General features: G+C 51.8%; 3 protein-coding genes across 3 annotated transcripts; 1 reads left to right on the top strand and 2 right to left on the bottom strand.

The window, feature by feature from the left end:
• The first annotated feature begins 1,464 nt into the window (after positions 1–1,464).
• Positions 1,465–10,696, top strand: LOC122371344 (serine/threonine-protein kinase VRK1-like). The gene is made up of 8 exons (XM_043347598.1): positions 1,465–1,528; positions 2,866–3,409; positions 3,638–3,736; positions 3,900–4,215; positions 4,728–4,870; positions 5,158–5,502; positions 8,656–8,837; positions 9,195–10,696. The coding sequence occupies exons 2-8, from the start codon at positions 2,945–2,947 to the stop codon at positions 9,463–9,465; spliced, it is 1,821 nt and encodes a 606-aa protein (XP_043203533.1). The 5' UTR covers positions 1,465–1,528; positions 2,866–2,944; the 3' UTR covers positions 9,466–10,696.
• Positions 10,693–21,763, bottom strand: LOC122371346. The gene is made up of 4 exons (XM_043347599.1): positions 21,713–21,763; positions 12,337–12,499; positions 11,762–12,001; positions 10,693–11,488 (listed from the first exon to the last, which is right to left on the bottom strand). The coding sequence occupies exons 1-4, from the start codon at positions 21,721–21,723 to the stop codon at positions 11,195–11,197; spliced, it is 708 nt and encodes a 235-aa protein (XP_043203534.1). The 5' UTR covers positions 21,724–21,763; the 3' UTR covers positions 10,693–11,194.
• LOC122371343 (ATP-dependent RNA helicase DDX51-like) lies at positions 12,971–16,326 on the bottom strand. Its single transcript, XM_043347597.1, has 2 exons — positions 16,201–16,326; positions 12,971–14,998 (listed from the first exon to the last, which is right to left on the bottom strand). The coding sequence occupies exon 2, from the start codon at positions 14,985–14,987 to the stop codon at positions 13,065–13,067; it is 1,923 nt and encodes a 640-aa protein (XP_043203532.1). The 5' UTR covers positions 14,988–14,998; positions 16,201–16,326; the 3' UTR covers positions 12,971–13,064.
• Positions 21,764–21,953: the final 190 nt, after the last annotated feature.

Genomic DNA, 21,953 nt, shown 5'->3' with positions numbered 1-21,953 from the left:
CGCGGGGAAAGGCCTGTGGCACGCTCAGACGCACTTTCGTGACGTCCGTGCCGCCTGCCGGGCCACTCGCGTTCCGTCCTACTCTTCCAGACTTCGGTTACCGGTAGCTCGTAGATAGCTCTGCTTGATTTCTGAGCATTAGGGGAGACCCGGGAGGTATGGGCCCCCTGGAGGTATGGGCCATCGCAGTTTTGAAGAAGTGTTGCGTATTTTTTCACATTTGACGGCGTTAACTGTTAGCAGCCATTTCATTATACAGCCCACGCGATTTTCAAAATCTTCCTCAGTCTTCTTTGGCAATGAGCGGTGATAAAGCGTTTTTGCCCTCTCCGAGTAAAATACGGTAAATACAGAAAATTCGTAATAAATTTGAGCCAGCCTCGTTTTTTATGTCAGACCATCGCTAACATAACGTTTAGAGCATGGAAATTATGACTGGATAGACAATATGAAGCTTTCTTGCAAGATTATGAGCTGAGATGCTACGCACATGCTGGCGTCCTAGCCGGGAGGTTCGGGCCACCGACCCCCGTTGATCCTAAATAAATGAAAAGATGCTTTCATGGAATGAGCCCGTCAATAAGTTTTATTTTTGTCGCGCAGGGTCGAAAATTTAACTTCAAATTTCATTCGAACAGAAAAATATTATTGATCTTATATGATGGTGTATGATTGATTTTACCAAAATACATATGGGCCCAAGTGAACTCCATAAAGTAAGCTGTTGGCCGCTTATGCGGTTCCTGGGCTCTAGAGAGATCAAGGTAGATACCAGCCACGAGTATTCTTCTAATTGTCGAGAAAAGAATATGAAACATGGCACCGGCCCATACCTCCCGGGCCATGGCCCATACCTCCCGGTGTATTTTGATGGATCGAAAAAGCACATGATTTATTGAAAGTTATCTTGAGACAAAATAGTTGATCCCAGATGCATAATATCAGGCACACGTTGCAGGCGAAAGGCAATTTCACGTACACAAAGTGAAAAACCGGGTCTAGCCACTGCCCACTGGAAGAAAATTGCCTTTTCACAAAACCGGCCCATACCTCCCGGGTCTCCCCTATGTGTGGAGGGCGTTTGGTGGAAATAGTCCGTCACGGACTAGCTCGCCGGATAGCCCGTCGTGAAAACGGCTATTATCAATCCAAGTTACTCGCTATATCAACTTAATAAAAAGGTACTCAGCCAAACTGGCATATGTTCCTGACGTAGGTAGTATGGAAGTATTGTGGTACTTCGTCGATAACAATTTTTGGGGGGGGGGCAAAAAGATATGTTTGCCCCCCCCCCCCACCCTGGAAGATGGGGGGGGGCGCCGTGCCCCCGCTGCCCCCCCGCTTCCGCAGCCACTGGCTATGAGCGGTGTGTCAGTTATTCTTGAGTTATTCGGTATATAGGGTTTTTGAGCGAAGCTGCTGCGCGCCCTAACTCTTCAACAACAACAACAACAACAGGTATATAGGGCCTTGAGTTATTCGTAGTTTACTGAATGCACGGTGACTGAATGATTTCCCTTTTTGATAGGTAATTTGCATTTGAGATACACACGTGAGAGGTGGCAAGGAATTTGAGTATATTTGCTACCACTCCAGAGTCCATTTTTTGTTTGGATGCCTATGTGGTTGATGCTGACACCGGCGGAGCGGTGTAGTGTAAAGGTCGCCGTCCTCTGGTTAGGCACGCACATTTACATGCTGAATTTTACATTGAAGCCCATGCCCATGGGCTGCTCGCTGACTGCAGTTCAGTGCCAAACTGTCATGAAGCACAGCAGCTGATTATTTGTTGGCTGGTCGGCGCAGAATTACGTGCTGATGAGTTGATATAGGTAGGTAATTGAACTTTTCAGCATGTCCTAGGCCCTGAAGGATTGCGTGCTGAATGAATGCGCGCCTAACCAGTTGACGGCCACCTTAACTCACAGTTACCAAATCCCCCTTAAAATCTTGAGTGTTTTCCTTTTCCAATGTTACCTATGTCTCTCATAATTTCATTGAAAGATATGTAGGTTGTAGGTTGTAGGGCTGTAGGTTATGGGTGGGTTGGCTGCTTAGAAGGTAAGTAGGTAAGATTAGGTCAGGTTAGATTGTGTTGTAACTACTTGGACTTCATCTTCACATTTTCCAGAAGTCTGCTTAGCAGGCTCTGTTCTTCTATTTGAAGGTGGGATATAAATGTATAAAAGATCAAAACAAAACCAGCAGGTAAATGTTCAGTTCATTTCATGTTCATTGTACAGTGTGAGAGATTGCAATTGTTACATAACATTAACATTTCATGATCACATTTTGGTTGATGTGTACAAGGTTTGTGGCCTTTATGGATCACTGAAGTTTATTATAATGTGACATGCATTCTCTTAATCAGCAGTCAGCATAGGTATACCTTCAGTCATTCACCCCAGTTTTCTAGTATGGCATTGTTTCATGAGTTTTACTTCAAAATCTTGATTTAGGTTTTACATGACATGCCATAGTGCTTTAACTAATTGTTCATTATTTTCCCTTCATTGTCTTTTGTAGTTGGTTTCAGTTTCAGTTGCTGGTGAAAATGAAGCTATGAACACAGTCACAGGCCACAGTCCAGGCCCCACTCATGTCAAACAATAAGATAAAACGTACCCTTAGTTACCTACTTGGCATTTTTTCCAGTTGCAAGCGCTGGTGACATTTTCTGATATTTGGTGACATTTTCTGTCGATTTAGTTGGCATGTTTGCTTTTTATGTTACACTCTCAGTGCTCACACATTCCAATGACCCATGATGACTAGCATAGAAATTCATGGTTTGTTCTAAATTCTGATTGCTTTCAGAATCGATATTCTAAGCAATTATTGTTCTTTTCAATGTTGATATTTCAGTGTGCCTCACCGAAGGACATCAGAAGTGTCACAGCCAGCCTTCATCACCCCCACCTCTCTGGGCGTGCTCTGAGCGGATATGGCGCCCCGCAAGGCCCGCGCGCCCAAGGCGGCCGCGCTGCCGCCCTCGCTGCCGGCCGGTCTGGTGGTCACCGACCTGACGCGGCGCACCTGGCGCATCGGCGCGCCGGTCGGCTCCGGCGGCTTCGGCCTCATCTACGGGGCCACGGCCGAGTCGGCGCCGCCGGCCGCCGGCGCCCAGTACGTCATCAAGGTGGAGAGTCACGGCAGCGGGCCGCTCTTCTCCGAGATGCACTGCTACATGCGCGTGGCGCGTGCCGAGACGATCGCCGCCTGGAAGAAGGCGCACGGTCTGAAGAAGTTCGGGATGCCGCAGTTTGTCGCGAGCGGCTCGTTCGACCACGGCGGTCAGAAGTTCCGCTTCATGGTGATCGAGCGGTACGGCACCGACCTGCAGAAGCTGCTGGAGCAGAACAACCATCGCTTCCCCATGGCCACCATCCTCCACATCGGCATCCAGGTGGTGAGTGAACAACCGACGCTGCCTTATCTAGCCGGCCAAACGTGTGCTGACTGCTGACCAATGAGACATTACAGCCATGACGGTTTTCCGACTCATCAGCCACTAGCGGATCAAGTCAGAATGCATAATGCTCTCATTATATCCCAAAGATCGTCAGAATGCAGAATGTTCTCATTATATCCCAAAGATCGTGATGTGATGGATCATCCGATGTGTCATTTCTTTCAGTTGGATGTTCTGGAGTTTCTCCACAGCCAAGAGTACATCCATGGTGACATCAAGGGCCAGAACCTCCTGCTTGGGCTCGATAAAGACACAAAAGACTTGGTAAGTACGCTTCCATCCACTCTGCATGACTGATCTTGTGGACCCATAATATCAGAGACATGTTTACCTATCACAGGGATTTTCTGTTCAAAATTAGATTCAACGTTCTCTGTCGGTTCCAATATCCGTGCCGTTCATAAGGTTCTCCTTCGCCCACGCACAGGTGCACCTGGTCGACTTTGGCCTGGCGTGCCGGTACGCCTTCGACGGCGTGCACAAAGAGTACAAGCCGGACGTGCGGAAGGCGCACAACGGCACCATCGAGTTCACCAGTCGGGACGCGCACATCGGCGCCCAGTCGCGGCGCGGCGACCTGGAGATCCTCGGCTACAACCTGCTGCAGTGGGCCAGCGGCACGCTGCCCTGGATGGACCGGCTGCAGAACGCCGAGCGGGTGGCAGACGAAAAGAACCGGCTCATGGCTAACGTCCCGGCACTCGTCAAGGCCTGCTTCAAGAACGGGATGCCCAAGGGAGCCGGTGAGTGATCGGGGAGACTGTGTTGGGCACAGGGCGATGGGAGGGGGTGACGGGAGATGAGGGTGGACGCTGGATTGTGGGGGTAGTGAAGGACGCTACTCTGCTGATTGGCTGTAACCAGGCCAGTGGCAAGATGTCCCGTAGGCAGGCTGTCCGTCCACGTCCAGTCTATTAGTATTTGCTGGCTCATTGCCTTATCATGATCGGTTTTACTTATATCCTTATATTACAATATAATTCGGCTTTATCGGACAGTTTCGTGGTCTTTATTGCCACTGCTTTAGCGAATTGCAATGTCACTTTTGTCACATTTTTATAAGAATTTCAAAATTGGAATTGGGAAGTACACTTGCGCTATTAAAACTGCTTTCTCTTTCCGGTGACCCGAAGGCAAAATAACAATAACACAATCAGGGTCATGTCATGTATACAACATCCCCTTTTGCTACTGTGAGACCACTGTCGCCCACTCGCTCACTGTCTCACCGTTTCACCCTTGTGTTCCATCCCAGACACTCTGCAGCGGTTCCTGGCGGCCGTCGCCGCTCTGAAGTTCGACGAGCAGCCCAGCTACTCCGCACTGCGCGGCATTCTGCAGGCCGGGCTCAAGTCGCTCGGCAACCCGCCCGCCCGGCTGGTCTTCGCAGCCGACTCGGTGAGAATTTCTGTCACGGGTTCCTGTCAATCTGAGAATGTGTTACGAATGCATCTGATGGATGGATGGATGTTTTTGTTTTTTGGGTGTGTGGTGTTTTATGAATATATTAGGATAATGGGTGAGCAATATAATTTATGCGGTGTGATCATCGTAATAAATCAAGTATTATTCCTTGAATGTGCAGGTGACCCACCGTGCTCAGTACTGCTGCCTGAAATAAATTCCAACGCACACTAGTCGTCCCTTTGTCCGGCTTGACCTCCCTTATCTCCTCTCCGCTCCAGGACGTGTCGAGCCCGCGGTCGTCGGGCCGCGCCGCCCGGGACCGCTCTCCGCTGCACACGGACCAGGAGCCGGCCACGTCTCGCCGCCGGCCGGCCGCCGCCGCCAAGAGAGGAGGCCGGGGACGGGGCCGCGCCGCCGCCGCGTCCTCACACTCTTCCTCCGAGGGAGAGGAGGAGGAGGAGGAGCCGCCCCCTCAGCCGCTGGTGAACGGTCGCGGCGGAGGAAAGGGCGCGAAGGGAGGCGCGCGCGGAAAGAAGAGGCCGTCCGAGGAGAGTATGGAGGAGAACGGGGCGGGGCCCGGACGCAGCAGCGGCGCCGGGAAGAAGGCCAGGATGAACGGCAAGGTGAGGAGACTGGGAGAGGAGGGGAGGGAGGTCAGAGGGAGGAGAGGAGCGGGAGATCAGAGGATGATGGAGCGGATCGGGGTGGAACGGGGAAAGAGGGCGGCTTTGGAGGAGACTTTTGGGCGCATGGCCCAATGCATTCGTTCACTCGTATTTATTTCGCATCAAATAATGTGTTTTGTGTTTTAACACGCGCAGTGGAAGGGGGGGGGGGCGGATTTCGCCCACCCCTCCTGTTTTTCGCCAATAACTCGCGCCGCAAGCATAATATCAATGTGAAATTTCGGCTACCTGTCCAGAATTGAACTGCGGATCTTCTCGTGCAAGAAGTAAGAAAATCGGTTCACAACTTTTCTAGTAATAGCGGTGTAAAGTCAAACATCCTGCCGCCGCGGCGTCGCGGCGGCGCGGCGGCCGGCGCTAGCCGTTACGCGCCGCCTGAATTGTAGACTGTGCCGGGGCGGGACGGTTCCGTCCTTACATCGCGCTCCTTACCGCTGATTATATTAGATTCGCGTCAAATTCGGTGAGAAGACTGAGAAATGTACAGGCAATCATATGGTCAAAGAATTTTGAAAATCGGCCGGTAACAACTTGAGTTATGAGTGTGTAAACACAAAATTGTGATTGCCGCGTTTCCCGCGTCGGCCGATGCCGCTTCAGCCGGCGACATCTTACCCTTCGCAGGCTTCTAACTGCCATATTTATTGTTGGATTATCTAGAAATTCACCATACATACTCACAAATGTTTGTTCTTTCGTATAGTGAAAGATTTTAAAAAATCGGCCGGTAACTTTTTGAGTTATCGGCGTGTAAACGCAAAAAAGTCGCTAATATGGCAAATTTGACCACATTTGACCTCATTTGACCTTGAAGATATTGACCTAGGGTCATGAAATTCACACACAACAGAGTTCCCCATGGCCCCCACCTACCCTCCAAATTTCGTCTTTCTAGCTCCAGTGGGAGCTGAGATCTTAGGGGGGGGGGGGGGCGACATCCGGGGTGCACGTCAGAATAGCTAGTGACATTTGAGCTAGTGACTTTTGAACTAGTACAAAACAGCTAGTGCCTCAAAACAGCTAGTGACAAAACAGCTAGCGTCAAAATAGCTAGTGAAGCAAAATAGCTAGTGCTTAGAAACAGCTAGTGACAAAACAGCTAGCGTCAAAGTAGCTAGTGAAGCATAAAGAGCTAGTGCCTCAAGACAGCTAGTGACGAAATAGCTATCGTCAAAATAGCAATTTCGTTGGACCTCTGTTCCCTTCCCATTCACTTAGCTTCAAAAATGCAAGATATCTATGACTGTAAAGATGTATATTTCCCGCGATATGCCATCTCTTTAATTCCCCGGTGCCCCGCTTCTAATTTGTTGTTTGTCCTAGGGATCCCGTCCTCTGCCCTCCTAGCATTCCAAATAATTTTGTCAAACTACGGTGCTCTTCTGCTCCTTCTACCCGTGGGGACTCTTCGTCGGGAAAGAATCTATAATACACTGTAAACTCATTTCAACAAACGTTTGTTACTTTTACAAGGAAAATTATTTAGCGCAAATCCCCGCACCCTTTGCCATGTCATCGAACGACCCTATTGTTTGTCATGGTAGTTTTTCTTACAACCCACTCACATGTAGTTCGTTAGACTAGCTACCAAAGTTTGCTTTGTCATTGTTGTGTGAACGACTGTTTTCCTAGTTATAATCATGCGGCTACTAGGTAAAGACCTGCGCATGTTTGCATTCAACAGGGCTGAGCCGTGTTCTTGTTAAGCCAAATCAATGCAAATCTTAGTTAGCATAGTAATGTCTACGTGCAGCAAACCTGTACTTGTAAGCAATCTACTAGTCTCAGGTTTGTAACGTTTTACAAAGACCTCCCTTGTATTCGTCAGTTTTCTCCACAAATCGCAGGTCGCCGCTCTGCAGTCTCATTATTACAGCAAAACAGCATTACTGAAAGTAGGTCATGTATTTAAAATGGTACATACACATTACACACACAATGGTGATGACACTCATGACCCAAGGGGCAAGGGTAATAACGCATGCGATCAGATATGTACTGTGCAATTACACCGCTAACGGTGTTAATATTTTTCTGTGTGTAGGAACGGCTGGAACATTGTCGGTGCATGGGTGCAGAAATCCAGCCATGGCCGGTGAAGCCGGGGGGGGAGGGGGTAGGGAGCGGCACCCGAGCGGAGGCTCCTTGTGAGCTTTGAGGGTGTACCATGTCGAAAAGGTACCTACCGATGATAAGTGTATTTAGAAGCGTTGATAATGTCAATATTGACTACCGCAAAAAGTACCTAAATGCGGCTAACTTAGCCATTTTCGAAGATAGGTATCGGGCTAAAACTTTTGACAGTGGGTCATCGGTATGTGTTCAATCACATGTGTTCCGTTGCTTCCTTTTTTACTAGAGCGCAAATGTAAGTTTTGAAGACCATCACAGTAGCAAACGCTTCTAAAGGTGGAAAGTGGGCAAAATATCCTGAATTTGTTGTGCTGCATGGGAAGTAGTGTTGATGAGAAAAGGGGTTTTTGTTCCAGATTATTGTGGGTGCAGAATACATTGTCTGCACCCACTGGAGAATTATTGTGGGTGCAACTGCACCCACTGCACCCATGGTTCCTACGCTTATGACTAGCTATAATGAAGCACTAGCTATTTTGCTCTACTAGCTATATTGACGCTAGCTGTTTAGTCACTAGCTGATTTAATGCACTAGCTATTTTGCATTACTAGCTATTTTGGCGCTAGCTGTGTTGTCACTAGCTGTTTTGAAGCACTAGCTCTTTTGTACTAGCTCAAAAGTCACTAGCTCAATAGTCACTAGCTGTTTTGACGTGGACCCGACATCCGCCCCCCCCCCCCTTCCACTGGGCGTAGTACTCGCAACCCTTCCACTGCGCGTGTTAACTGCTGTCACTGGCTGTACTTCTTTCAGTAGGATGTTGGAACTGTTGATCGTGATCAACAGACCTGTGTTAATTGACGGCAGACCCTAAATATGCTATAATTCACCTCTTGTAAGAATAATTGTGTAGTAACTGACGCATGACATCACACGATCGGAATTGACACACAGCCATATCGCATATTAGCGCATCCATACCGCCGTAATTGCCAAATCGGCGCCGTTGCCCGCAGGCGGGCTCGGTGAGGTCCAGTGCCAACTCCTCCAGCACCGGCTCTATCTACGACAACATCAACCCGGCCATGCAGGAGGTGCTCGACAAGAGGGCCAAGGCCGCCGAAAAGGCCAAGGCCAAGGCGAAGCCGCCAGTGGCCAAGTCGAAACTGAAGCCGTCGGCTGCAACTTCCGCCGCCAGGTATGGTGCTTACTGCTTAGGGTGTTTGAGTGACGGAGGAATGAAATTTGCGAAATTTATGTATAAAGACGTCCTCAGTCATGCTCGCTAGCGTGTTCTCAGAGTTCAGCGTATTAACGCCTGTTTTAGATACGAATGAGCCTTCTCATGAAGTGTGATTTCTTTCTGAGTTAGCAATGTGCTTGGCCAGATCAGTTTGCTTTGTTGAGAAGCGAAAATCGTTTTTTTTTTTATACTAAGACCTATGAAATGAACATTCTGCAGTTTCTGTACAATGTTAGTACCTTTTCATTGTTGCATGCTGATGTATCGCGGTGGAGTTCGGCTGCCCGGTATGATTCCCCGTCCCGTTCGCAGTGGGGCGGCGAAGGGCCGGGCCGCGGCGGTGGCTGCCGACTCCCCCTCGGGCCGGGCGGCCGGCCGGCGGGTGGCCTCGCCGGGCCGGGGCCGCGCCGGCCGGCCGTCCGTCCCCGATACCAACGGGGACAGCGAGGACAGCTTCCACACGCCGTCGGGCGCGCCGGCCCCGCGGCGCAGCGGCCGACTGAGCGGCAGTGGCGCCCTCAGCCCGCTGGCGCAGCCCCGCCGGGCCATCCGCGGCGCCGACCTGTCGCCGGAGCTGTGGTGAGGTGCCGACAGGGCGCCGGGAGGGTCCGCGGTGAACCAGCGAACCGCCGACACTGCCGGGGAGGATCCTTGGTGAACTGGTGAGAGCCGGGTAGCTAAGGAGGATCCCTGATAACCTGTCGTGGCGCCGACCACTGAGGCTAGTTCTCACTTCACTGTGGACGGGTGAGCCGCTGCTCGGTGGAAGAGAAGACTCCGAGGCGCCTGCCAGGACGAGTGAGACATTCCGTTTGGTACTGGTGTGGAGCTGACGGCTGTGGATGGTCGCGGCCGCCGGTGGTCGACGAGCTGTGGTGGACGCTGTGGAGATTCAGCGCAGTGGGCGAGGATGGCTCAGTGCGGTGGAGATTCAGCGCAGTGGGCGCTGAGGTTCGTATGGTCGCACACGGCTGGAGCCTTGATGTGAGTTTCCCAGGGAGCAGTTGCCAAGACGCGGGATGCGATGACTGTGAAGTGGCTGGCGTTCGTTGCAAAGCCTAGCGCTGGGTTCTGGAGGTTCCTAACCGCCACCCGTTCGACTGACGACGCTGTGATGTGGACTGTCGTGAGGTGTCTAGTTGATCTGTGCAGTCCGCTTGGACGCCGGCGGGTCGGGTCGAGTGATTCCCGCGGCGGGCCGGGTACCACGGGTTACGGGGCTCGGTCCGCTCCTCACCCCGCCCCGTGACGGCCAGTGAGGCGGAGGGCGCCTCGCGACGAGCTTCGGGCGCGCCCGGAGCGCTCGGATAGCGCGCCGGGCACCGCGCGTTTCAATGTAGAGCTGTGATTTGCCGACTGAGGGTGTGATGCTCATTGCAAGATTCTCATTCCCATCGATGTGTCATTTTTAATGTCTAGAAGATATGTCTTCTTTTCTGCACGTATTCTTCAGTAGCTACTGTGCTAATAACTATGTTTTGCTAATAAACCTGTTTATGCAGTGTCGCATTCAGAAGGAGCATCGAAGAAGACGCGATTCACCAAAAGTTGGACGTCTTTCGCAACAATCAGACGGGTTTGACACAAACTCATCCGTTGTATCAAAAGATTTGTTTGACATCCTGAATGTTAGCTCCTAACTGCTTTCCCTTATTGCTTCACCTCAGAGTGACTGAGTTGTGAGCTGCTTCCTGTACAATGTTGTTTTTCACCGTGCGTATCAAACGTGGACTATGAATTTCACTTTCAGCGCGAGACTTCGCATTTTTTACGCTCCTGTCCTATACGTTGTAATAAAATGGCTTCGAAATGCAGATAATGGCGTGTATATGTCTACCAGAAACATTTTCTTGAAATGGTTATGCAAAGCGAGGTTATATTTACAAGATACGACCTTCCCGAAGCGGATAGCGGACTTTGTCGCCATGGAACGACATCCCGCCCGCAGAACGGTCTATTACAGTAGACGCTAGATGGGTCGTCCGATTTACAGACGGACATAGAAAAGAAACGTCCTTATCACATTAGCCCTCTTGGGAACGAATAATGACATCACTTACATGAATAGCATTATCAATATCAGCTCCGATAGGCGGTCAACTCATTACACGATCGTCTCGGTCTTGTCTCCCACTCATCCACACCGCTGCTCCAAATTCTCGATGTTTTTCCCTCCATATCCCTACGCCCTCTACCTCTTCACCCTCCGACCTCAGACGACCAGCCGCAGCCGTCAGCAGTTAGCAAACGTATTAACACGCAGTTTAATACAGTCCCCCTCCCCAATCAACACCCCCCACCACGTCCTCCGGTCACGACCCCCGCTCGTCATGCCGGCCCTCTCCTCTCCCCTCCCCCTCCCGGCGCGCCGCCGCGCCGTCCCCGTCCGTCCGTCCGAGCAGCCTGTCCAGCTGCCGGCGCCACTGCTGGTCGGACAGGCCGCTGGCCCACCGCTCGGCGCCCGGCAGACGCACCGAGCGCATGGCCCGCCGCACGGCCTCGGCCTGGTCGGCTCCGAGCGGGCCGTCCGAGCGGCCGGAGCGGGGCGGGGTGGAGAACAGGGCCAGCCGCTCCTGGGCCGCCTGCTTCTGCCGCTGCCGCTCCGCCTGACCGGGGGAGGATACAGTCAGATATCGCGGCTAGCACCAGATTGACGAACATAGAGAGGATTGCACGTAATGATCGCACGCAAGTGAGTGATGTGCTTCAGAGAGGTGAAAACCTTGCATGTTCGTTCACCTCAGTTGATTTCTATAGCTTGAGTAAAACGAGTTATGAGCCAATGTCTCTCTTCCGTCTGTACAATAATAATAGAGTTTCATTTCTTCATCCTCACATTTCTCCCTCCCTCCAAATTGACGGTTCGCCCGGTATCTCACCTCCATCGCTTCCTCGGGCCACTGGCTGGGGTCGGACTCCTTGGTCCTGGGCGCGGCAGCACCTGGAGCGCCCTCACTGACCAGGTCAGCGCAGGGGTCGGGCAGGTCACCGGCCGGGTCAGCCGGGTCATCGGTCGTCTCCACGGTGTTGACCCCGTGCCGCTCCAGGGCCGCCATCAGGTCAGCCACCGACTGAGGCTCGTCGTCGTCGTCGGCAGCGTCCGCGTCACTGGCGTCATCCTGAACGAAGTGGTGGTGACTCGTGAGGATGGATCGTGTCGGGAACAGTGGAGCCGGCGGTCAGAGGCGATATCTTACGCTACCGGCACAAAGACCTCGTACTTTTGAACTTCGAACCGATAGAATATTGCAGACGTCGATTTGGATCGTAAATGAAAACAATTTTCGAGTATGGTTGCTCGTGTTCCCCCAAAACTACGGGATTCTGCAATCTGCTGCTCGTGCGTTATATCAGACTAGTACGTCTCCGGACCCATGCATAACAACGCGCGCTCAGCTCTGTCTCCTCCATCGTTCATCTCTCCCAGCCCTCTTCATCCCCATTAACCACTCACGTCTGAGCTGAGGCCGTCGGGCACGGGCAGCGCGCCGTCCTCTGCGCGGCCGGCGGCGTCCAACAGCCGGTAGCCGTCCCTCTCCGGTGACGGCGGCGTCATCCCGTCATCGCCGTCATCGTCAGCGGGGGACAGCGGCCGCGGCGGCTCCGGCGGCATCCCGCTGCGCACGTCACACCACCGACGTCATCGTGACGTCACATCACTGACGTCGCTGTGACGTTACACCGCGGCCGTCAGTGACGTCACACACCATGACGTCACTGTGACGTCATGACGTCAATGTGACGTCACACAGCGGCCGTCATGAGTGACGTCGTACCGGGCAGATGGGTATTTGAGTCTGCAATGTGTTTTTGTGTGGTTCAATACAGCCAGCGGTGTAAATAAATGACGTTATGTTGGAACAGTGAACACGCTTACATTATTCGCGTTGGAAAATCAAACAATTCGTCTATAATAGCTTTCAAATATAGGCTATGAAGTACGAATCAAGATTACGTACGAATAGGTTTCAAAAATGTCGCTGAAAATAGCCTAACTTAACAGTCAGTTTCACATGTGAGTTGTTCAATTCACTCAGCGTCCACTTCGACTGTCCTCTACAGGCTCTTGAGCCTGGAAAAGAAGCGACTCAGTACTCTGTATGTATTGCAAAATACCTTCCGCATGTAAGTCACAAAAGCGATCCACATTTGTCAAAGTCCCGAAGACACAGCAAACCCCGATCATTCCGTTTCCATCTTCGCTGCGGACGGCTTCCGTTTTCGGACCCGCTTTTTCTTCTTTTTGGCGGCCCGGTCCTCGTCGCTTTTCCTCTTCTGCGCGTCGCCGGCGGGCCGTCCGCGCAGCTTGGCGGCGGCCTCCTCCCTCTCCGTCTCCACTGTGGTCTGCACCTGCTCCAGCGCCGCCACGTAGGTGGCCTCATACTGGCGCAGCTCGTCCAGCGGCGCCGGCGTCTCCCGCACCTGGCCGTCCGCCTTGCCCGCCTGCGCCATCAGCCGCTGGAAGTGGCCGCGCTGGCGCTCCAGCAGCAGCGTCACCGCCTGGCCGGGCCGGCCGGCGCGCGCCGTCCGACCCACGCGGTGGACGTATGTCTTCACCAGCGCCGGGATGTCGTAAGACACGACCGCGTCCACGGCGTCCACGTCCATACCGCGCGCCATAGCGTCCGAGCAGACGAGCGCCGCCAGCCGGCCGGCGGCCAGCTCAGCCAGCGCGCGCCGCCGCCGGCCGGCCGGCACCGCGCCGGAGAACTCAGCCACGCGCGCGCCCAGCGCCGATAGCAGCAGCGCCAGCCGGTGCGCCGCCTCGTTCGAGTTGACGAATACGAGCGCACGCTCCCAGTCGGGCTGTCGCAACAGGTGGTGCAGCAGCAGCGGCTTCAGCTGCGGCGCCACCACGCTGAAGGACTCGCTCAGCTCGGCCGGCGTGGTGAACTTGCCGACGAACTGGCCGGGCAGTGCGGCCGCGGCCGCCGTGCCGGCCACCATCAGCCGCGGCTGGAACAGTGACAGTCGCTCCAGCTTCTCCGGGTTTTGCGACAGGGTGGCCGAGAACAGCAGCTTCTGCAGCGGCAGGTGGGGGGCGCAGACGGCGGCGGCCGTCAGCGGGCCGGCGGCGCGGCGCGGCGGGCCGTCGGCGGCCGCTGCCGCGCGCTCCACCGCCTTCAGCCAGCCCGTCTCGGCCATCTCAATCACCCGGTCGGCCTCGTCGATCACGAGGTAGCGCAGGTGCGCCAGCGAGAAGCCCTCGGTGCTGTTGATGTGGTCCATCAGCCGGCCGGGAGTGCTGACCACGATATCGGCCAGCGAGAGCGGGCCGCGCGGCCCCGCCGCCACCAGTTTGCGTCGCTCCCGTGCCACCGTGTCTCCGCCCAGCAGCCGGACGCAGAGCGGCGTGTCGGCGGCGTACTGTCGGAACACGGCGGCCACCTGCGCGGCCAGCGCCTGTGTGGGCAGCACGGCCAGCGCGCGCACCCGACGCACCACAGCGCCGCGCAGCGCCTGCACCAGCGGCAGCACAAACGCTAGCGTCTTGCCGCTGCCGGTCGGCGCCGAGACGCAGAGGTCGGCCGGCGGCAGCGGCGACTCGGCGGCCGCCAGCAGCTCGGGCAGCACGGCCGCCTGCACCGGGAACAGTCGCTCGATGCCCTCGGCGGCCAGCCGGGCGCGCAGTTCGGGACAGAGCGCGGGCAGCTCGGCCAGCGCCGGCCGCCGGTCGCCGATCGGCTGCGGGTGCGCCAGCCAGTCGGGAAGCACGCGGTGCACGGTCCGCCGGCCCGAGCGCTCCACCTCGTCCAGCACAGTGAAGTCGTCAGTGGTGGCGGCGGCGGCGTCTCCGTCCGAGTCGGAGCCGCCCTCGCTGTCGTCGTCGCTGGCGACGGCGGCGGCCGCCGTGCGCTCCGCCAGGTCGGCCATCTCGGCGTCGCTCGCCGAGGATTCAGCTTCATCAGCAGTGTCGGGCGACGGCGGCTTCACCACGGCTTTTGCAGCAGAGACTGGCTCTTTAGTCCTCTGTTTAGCAGCTGCTGGACTCTTTGCAGAAACATCTTGCAGTGAGCGTCTTCCTTTTCTGGCATTGAGACGCTGTAGGATCTCTGCCTCTTGCTTGAGGCGCTCGCTGACATCATCGTTATCCTCTAATGCCATATTATCAAAAGCTGCAATGCAAGACATAACAAAATTGATTTGTGTCTGTATTTTGACAGCGACATAGCACTCCATGCATAATTTAAATAATACTTACTAAGTAGGTACACTCAAGCTCATACACAGTGCACATCTACCGATCAAGGCTATATCAACCAGACAAAACGTTCCGGGGCCTTGGACGCTCTCCCATGTTTGAGCGTCCGAAAAGTTTTTTATTTCCACGGAAACCTAATGCCTCAACACGCCTAGCGCACTGTAGCATCGTGCCGTGAAACCCGTGAAAATAGGCCGGGGCCGGTAGTTCCGGGGCCAAAAACAATCGGCGGAGCGGTGTGTTCGGGCAGCGGAGCAGCACGTGCTCTGGCACATCAGCCTCTTCTGGGCACACGGCGCAGGGCGCCGCGGGGCACCGCTTGTCTGGGCACTGCTGGCACGCCGCGGAGGGGAGACAGCCGATTCGGTGAACGTACTGGAGCGAGAACCCCAGTGGCCCGCCCTTATCCGGTGCACCGAAGCGGCGTCCTCTCGGTCCTCTCCAGATAGCAGATATAGGGAGCGGCGGCGTGCTCCAGAGGAGCGGCTTGAATAGTGCCTCGGTCGGACCAGTTGTTGCGCCATTGATGCGAGGCCGCAAAATGAACTTAACAACGCTCAGCATTGTTCAATAAGGTCTTCCATACCTATCTCCATACCGAGAGTTGAGGCCTCACCTGGGTGGCCACTCCACTGAGTAGACTCAGGGCGGCTCGCCAGTTCTTTTATATACCTTGGCCAGTTCAAGCACACAACAACCAGGGCTGGGACCTCGTCCCAAAACGTCTACAGAGCCTTCCACAGGGCAAATCTGCTGCTAGATTGACCAGCGTGGTGGTTTATTTTGGTGACCGTCTTATGCCAAAAAATTCTGCAGCCGCCTTGCGCCAAAAAACTTGGCTGCCGCCATGCACTGTATTTGGGGCATGCAGTTACCCCATACTTACTGAAATTTTCAGCACAATCCCGCCATAGTGCCAGACATTTTCGGCATAACATGTATTTTTTTCCAGTCTAGAGCTACAGGACTAGCATATGCAGATATGCAATGCCCTTAAGTTGTAAATATTGTCTGCACATTGTTTAATATTGATAACACAAAACCAGATAGTATGCGACACAGGCACAACTTCACGGAGGCTGAGGACCACAGATGTTTGATGTCAAACAGCCTCACCTTTTAACAGACAGATGAGGCAATTGGCAAATAAATCAGGCAAAAAAAGGAAATGAAAATATTAATTGGTAGGTATCGACTGCCACCACTTCAGCTCTTGTTGTTTACACCCCCTGCGCCTTATGTAACGGAAGTTGGCACAGATTCAGCACAGATTCAGCACAGCACAGATTCGGTAGGGGGAAAAAAAGGCCCCGGTAGAGGGAAACCTTTATGACCCGTTTTCCCCTAGAAATGACGTCACAAAGAGGTAAAAGTGGGTATCAATCGAAAGCTCTCGTTTACCCAGACACAGTCCTGCAGGAAAATTTCACTTTTTCCCCATAGGAAAGTTTGTACGGGAAAATCAAAATTTTGGGTCAATGGGGGGTCCCCCCCGATTTCGTTCAAAATCGGCACACAGGTGCCCCACCACCAGCCGAGAAACTTTCCCCAAAACGGTCCCCGTTGCATTGACGTTTAAGGCCCGTAAAGCCCCTTAGACTCGTAAAATATCCGTAAAATCGCCTTTGTACGGACAAAAAAGTGCTGCTATGGTAAAAACGGGTATCAATCGAAAGCTCTCGTTTACCCAGACACAGTCCTGCAGGAAAATTCCACATTTTCCCCATAGGAAAGTTTGAACGGGAAAATCAAAATTTTGGGTCAATGGGGGGTCCCCCCCGATTTCGTTCAAAATCGGCACACAGGTGCCCCACCACCAGCCGAGAAACTTTCCCCAAAACGGTCCCCGTTGCATTGACGTTTAAGGCCCGTAAAGCCCCCTAGACTCGTAAAATATCCGTAAAATCGCCTTTGTACGGACAAAAAAGTGGTGCTATGGTAAAAATGGGTATCAATCGAAAGCTCTCGTTTACCCAGACACAGTCCTGGAGGAAAATTTCACTTTTTTCCCATAGGAAAGTTTTTACGGGAAAATCAAAATTTTGGGTCAATGGGGGGTCCCCCCCGATTTCGTTCAAAATCGGCACACAGGTGCCCCACCACCAGCCGAGAAACTTTCCCCAAAACGGTCCCCGTTGCATTGACGTTTAAGGCCCGTAAAGCCCCCTAGACTCGTAAAATATCCGTAAAATCGCCTTTGTACGGACAAAAAAGTGGTGCTATGGTAAAAATGGGTATCAATCGAAAGCTCTCGTTTACCCAGACACAGTCCTGCAGGAAAATTTCGCTTTTTCCCCATAGGAAAGTTTTTACGGGAAAATCAAAATTTTGGGTCAATGGGGTGTCCCCCCGATTTCGTTCAAAATCGGCTCACAGGTGCCCCACCACCAGCCGAGAAACTTTCCCCAAAACGGTCCCCGTTGCATTGACGTTTAAGGCCCGTAAAGCCCCCTAGACTCGTAAAATATCCGTAAAATCGCCTTTGTACGGACAAAAAGTGGTGCTATGGTAAAAATGGGTATCAATCGAAAGCTCTCGTTTACCCAGACACAGTCCTGCAGGAAAATTTCACTTTTTCCCCATAGGAAAGTTTGTACGGGAAAATCAAAATTTTGGGTCAATGGGGGGTCCCCCCGATTTCGTTCAAAATCGGCACACAGGTGCCCCACCACCAGCCGAGAAACTTTCCCCAAAACGGTCCCCGTTGCATTGACGTTTGAGGCCCGTAAAGCCCCCTAGACTCGTAAAATATCCGTAAAATCGCCTTTGTACGGACAAAAAAGTGGTGCTATGGTAAAAATGGGTATCAATCGAAAGCTCTCGTTTACCCAGACACAGTCCTGCAGGAAAATTTCACTTTTTCCCCATAGGAAAGTTTGTACGGGAAAATCAAAATTTTGGGTCAATGGGGGGTCCCCCCCCCCCGATTTCGTTCAAAATCGGCACACAGGTGCCCCACCACCAGCCGAGAAACTTTCCCCAAAACGGTCCCCGTTGCATTGACGTTTGAGGCCCGTAAAGCCCCCTAGACTCGTAAAATATCCGTAAAATCGCCTTTGTACGGACAAAAAAAGTGGTGGTTTGGTAAAAATGGGTATCAATCGAAAGCTCTCGTTTACCCAGACACAGTCCTGGAGGAAAATTCCACTTTTTCCCCATAGGAAAGTCTGTACGGGAAAATCAAAATTTTGGGTCAATGGGGGGTCCCCCCCGATTTCGTTCAAAATCGGCACACAGGTGCCCCACCACCAGCCGAGAAACTTTCCCCAAAACGGTCCCCGTTGCATTGACGTTTAAGGCCCGTAAAGCCCCCTAGACTCGTAAAATATCCGTAAAATCGCCTTTGTACGGACAAAAAAGTGGTGCTATGGTAAAAATGGGTATCAATCGAAAGCTCTCGTTTACCCAGACACAGTCCTGCAGGAAAATTTCACTTTTTCCCCATAGGAAAGTTTGTACGGGAAAATCAAAATTTTGGGTCAATGGGGGGTCCCCCCGATTTCGTTCAAAATCGGCTCACAGGTGCCCCACCACCAGCCGAGAAACTTTCCCCAAAACGGTCCCCGTTGCATTGACGTTTAAGGCCCGTAAAGCCCCCTAGACTCGTAAAATAACTCGCAAAATTTTGATTTTCCCGTACAAACTTTCCTATGGGGAAAAAGTGAAATTTTCCTGCAGGACTGTGTCTGGATAAACGAGAGCTTTCGATTGATACCCATTTTTACCATAGCACCACTTTTTGTCCGTACAAAGGCGATTTTACGGATTTTTCACGAGTCTAGGGGGCTTTACGGGCCTCAAACGTCAATGCAACGGGGACCGTTTTAGGGAAAGTTTCTCGGCTGGTGGTGGGGCACCTGTGTGCCGATTTTGAACGAAATCGGGGGGGAACCCCCATAGACCCAAAATTTTGATTTTCCCGTAAACTTTCCTATGGGGAAAAAGTGAAATTTTCCTGCAGGACTGTGTCTGGGTAAACGAGAGCTTTCGATTGATACCCATTTTTACCATAGCACCACTTTTTTGTCCGTACAAAGACGATTTTACGGATATTTTACGAGTCTAGGGGGCTTTACGGGCCTTAAACGTCAATGCAACGGGGACCGTTTTGGGGAAAGTTTCTCGGCTGGTGGTGGGGCACCTGTGTGCCGATTTTGAACGAAATCGGGGGGGACCCCCCATTGACCCAAAATTTTGATTTTCCCGTACAAACTTTCCTATGGGGAAAAAGTGGAATTTTCCTGCAGGACTGTGTCTGGGTAAACGAGAGCTTTCGATTGATACCCATTTTTACCATAGCACCACTTTTTTGTCCGTACAAAGGCGATTTTACGGATATTTTACGAGTCTAGGGGGCTTTACGGGCCTTAAACGTCAATGCAACGGGGACCGTTTTGGGGAAAGTTTCTCGGCTGGTGGTGGGGCACCTGTGTGCCGATTTTGAACGAAATCGGGGGGGACCCCCCATTGACCCAAAATTTTGATTTTCCCGTATAAACTTTCCTATGGGGAAAAAGTGAAATTTTCCTGCAGGACTGTGTCTGGGTAAACGAGAGCTTTCGATTGATACCCATTTTTACCATAGCAGCACTTTTTTGTCCGTACAAAGGCGATTTTACGGATATTTTACGAGTCTAGGGGGCTTTACGGGCCTTAAACGTCAATGCAACGGGGACCGTTTTGGGAAAAGTTTCTCGGCTGGTGGTGGGGCACCTGTGTGCCGATTTTGAACGAAATCGGGGGGGACTCCCCATTGACCCAAAATTTTGATTTTCCCGTACAAACTTTCCTATGGGGAAAAAGTGGAATTTTCCTGCAGGACTGTGTCTGGGTAAACGAGAGCTTTCGATTGATACCCATTTTTACCATAGCAGCACTTTTTTGTCCGTACAAAGGCGATTTTACGGATATTTTACGAGTCTAGGGGGCTTTACGGGCTTTAAACGTCAATGCAACGGGGACCGTTTTGGGGAAAGTTTCTCGGCTGGTGGTGGGGCACCTGTGTGCCGATTTTGAACGAAATCGGGGGGGACCCCCCATTGACCCAAAATTTTGATTTTCCCGTATAAACTTTCCTATGGGGAAAAAGTGGAATTTTCCTGCAGGACTGTGTCTGGGTAAACGAGAGCTTTCGATTGATACCCATTTTTATCATAGCACCACTTTTTTGTCCGTACAAAGGCGATTTTACGGATATTTTACGAGTGTAAGGGGCTTTACGGGCCTTAAACGTCAATGCAACGGGGACCGTTTTGGGGAAAGTTTCTCGGCTGGTGGTGGGGCACCTGTGTGCCGATTTTGAACGAAATCGGGGGGGACCCCCCATTGACCCAAAATTTTGATTTTCCCGTACAAACTTTCCTATGGGGAAAAAGTGAAATTTTCCTGCAGGACTGTGTCTGGGTAAACGAGAGCTTTCGATTGATACCCATTTTTACCATAGCACCACTTTTTTGTCCGTACAAAGGCGATTTTACGTATATTTTACGAGTCTAGGGGGCTTTACGGGCCTTAAACGTCAATGCAACGGGGACCGTTTTGGGGAAAGTTTCTCGGCTGGTGGTGGGGCACCTGTGTGCCGATTTTGAACGAAATCGGGGGGGACCCCCCATTGACCCAAAATTTTGATTTTCCCGTACAAACTTTCCTATGGGGAAAAAGTGGAATTTTCCTGCAGGACTGTGTCTGGGTAAACGAGAGCTTTCGATTGATACCCATTTTTACCATAGCAGCACTTTTTTGTCCGTACAAAGGCGATTTTACGGATATTTTACGAGTCTAGGGGGCTTTACGGGCCTTAAACGTCAATGCAACGGGGACCGTTTTGGGGAAAGTTTCTCGGCTGGTGGTGGGGCACCTGTGTGCCGATTTTGAACGAAATCGGGGGGGACCCCCCATTGACCCAAAATTTTGATTTTCCCGTATAAACTTTCCTATGGGGAAAAAGTGAAATTTTCCTGCAGGACTGTGTCTGGGTAAACGAGAGCTTTCGATTGATACCCATTTTTACCTCTTTGTGACGTCATTTCTAGGGGAAAACGGGTCATAAAGGTTTCCCTCTACCGGGGCCTTTTTTCCCCCTACCGAATCTGTGCTGTGCTGAATCTGTGCTGAATCTGTGCCAACTTCCGTTACATCTGCGCCTTCTTCATCGCACACATCGAGCATTTTCCTGGCCAAAAGTGTTCAAAATCCTCACAGCCCTTTTCATCGCTTGATGACATTCGCTTGTTGCTAGGCAACTAGCCTGCGTGCTTTGTAAACGTGGAAATATTTTTGCTATTGGCATCAAAAATAGAACAGAGCTTTACGCATGCATTTTATGAAACATGCGTTGAATTGCATGCGTTCTCAAAAACTAATTATAATATTCAAAGAGCCTCATATATTTTGTGGCATGTAGAATGTGTTCGCAAAATTAAACTTGGCAGAAAGAGACGCAGTAAAAGTACTTCTGTGTGAATAACAAATTCAATCTTGTATGGATGTATGTATGTATGTATGATCTTTGCTTTAGCTGAATGTTTTGGCCAGTATAAAACAAAAATAGTCAATTACTCTTAGAGACTTTTGAGTTGTAAATGATAAACTTTGAAGCAATCACTATATCATATCAACAAATACTTACAGGTAACTCATGAGATATATCCATATCTTCCACTCGGAGCCATGAAGAATCCTCTATATCCTGTATCTGAATACATATTTTAATTTGACTGCGGCGTTTTATATACTAAGTGACGAACTTGCGACATTTACAGCACGAAGATACTGTTCGATAATTCTAAAGGAATTCAGTTGCTAGGCAACACCAATTCATTTAGAGCTTGAGAGGCAAGTTGCTAGGTAACTGAGGTATTCAAATATCA

Source organism: Amphibalanus amphitrite, unplaced genomic scaffold (genome assembly GCF_019059575.1).
Source record: "Amphibalanus amphitrite isolate SeventyFive unplaced genomic scaffold, NRLGWU_Aamphi_draft 001233F_arrow, whole genome shotgun sequence".
Lineage (NCBI taxonomy): Eukaryota > Metazoa > Arthropoda > Thecostraca > Balanomorpha > Balanidae > Amphibalanus > Amphibalanus amphitrite.
Note: the sequence above shows the minus strand (reverse complement) of the source record. Positions and strands in the feature narration are given on the sequence as shown.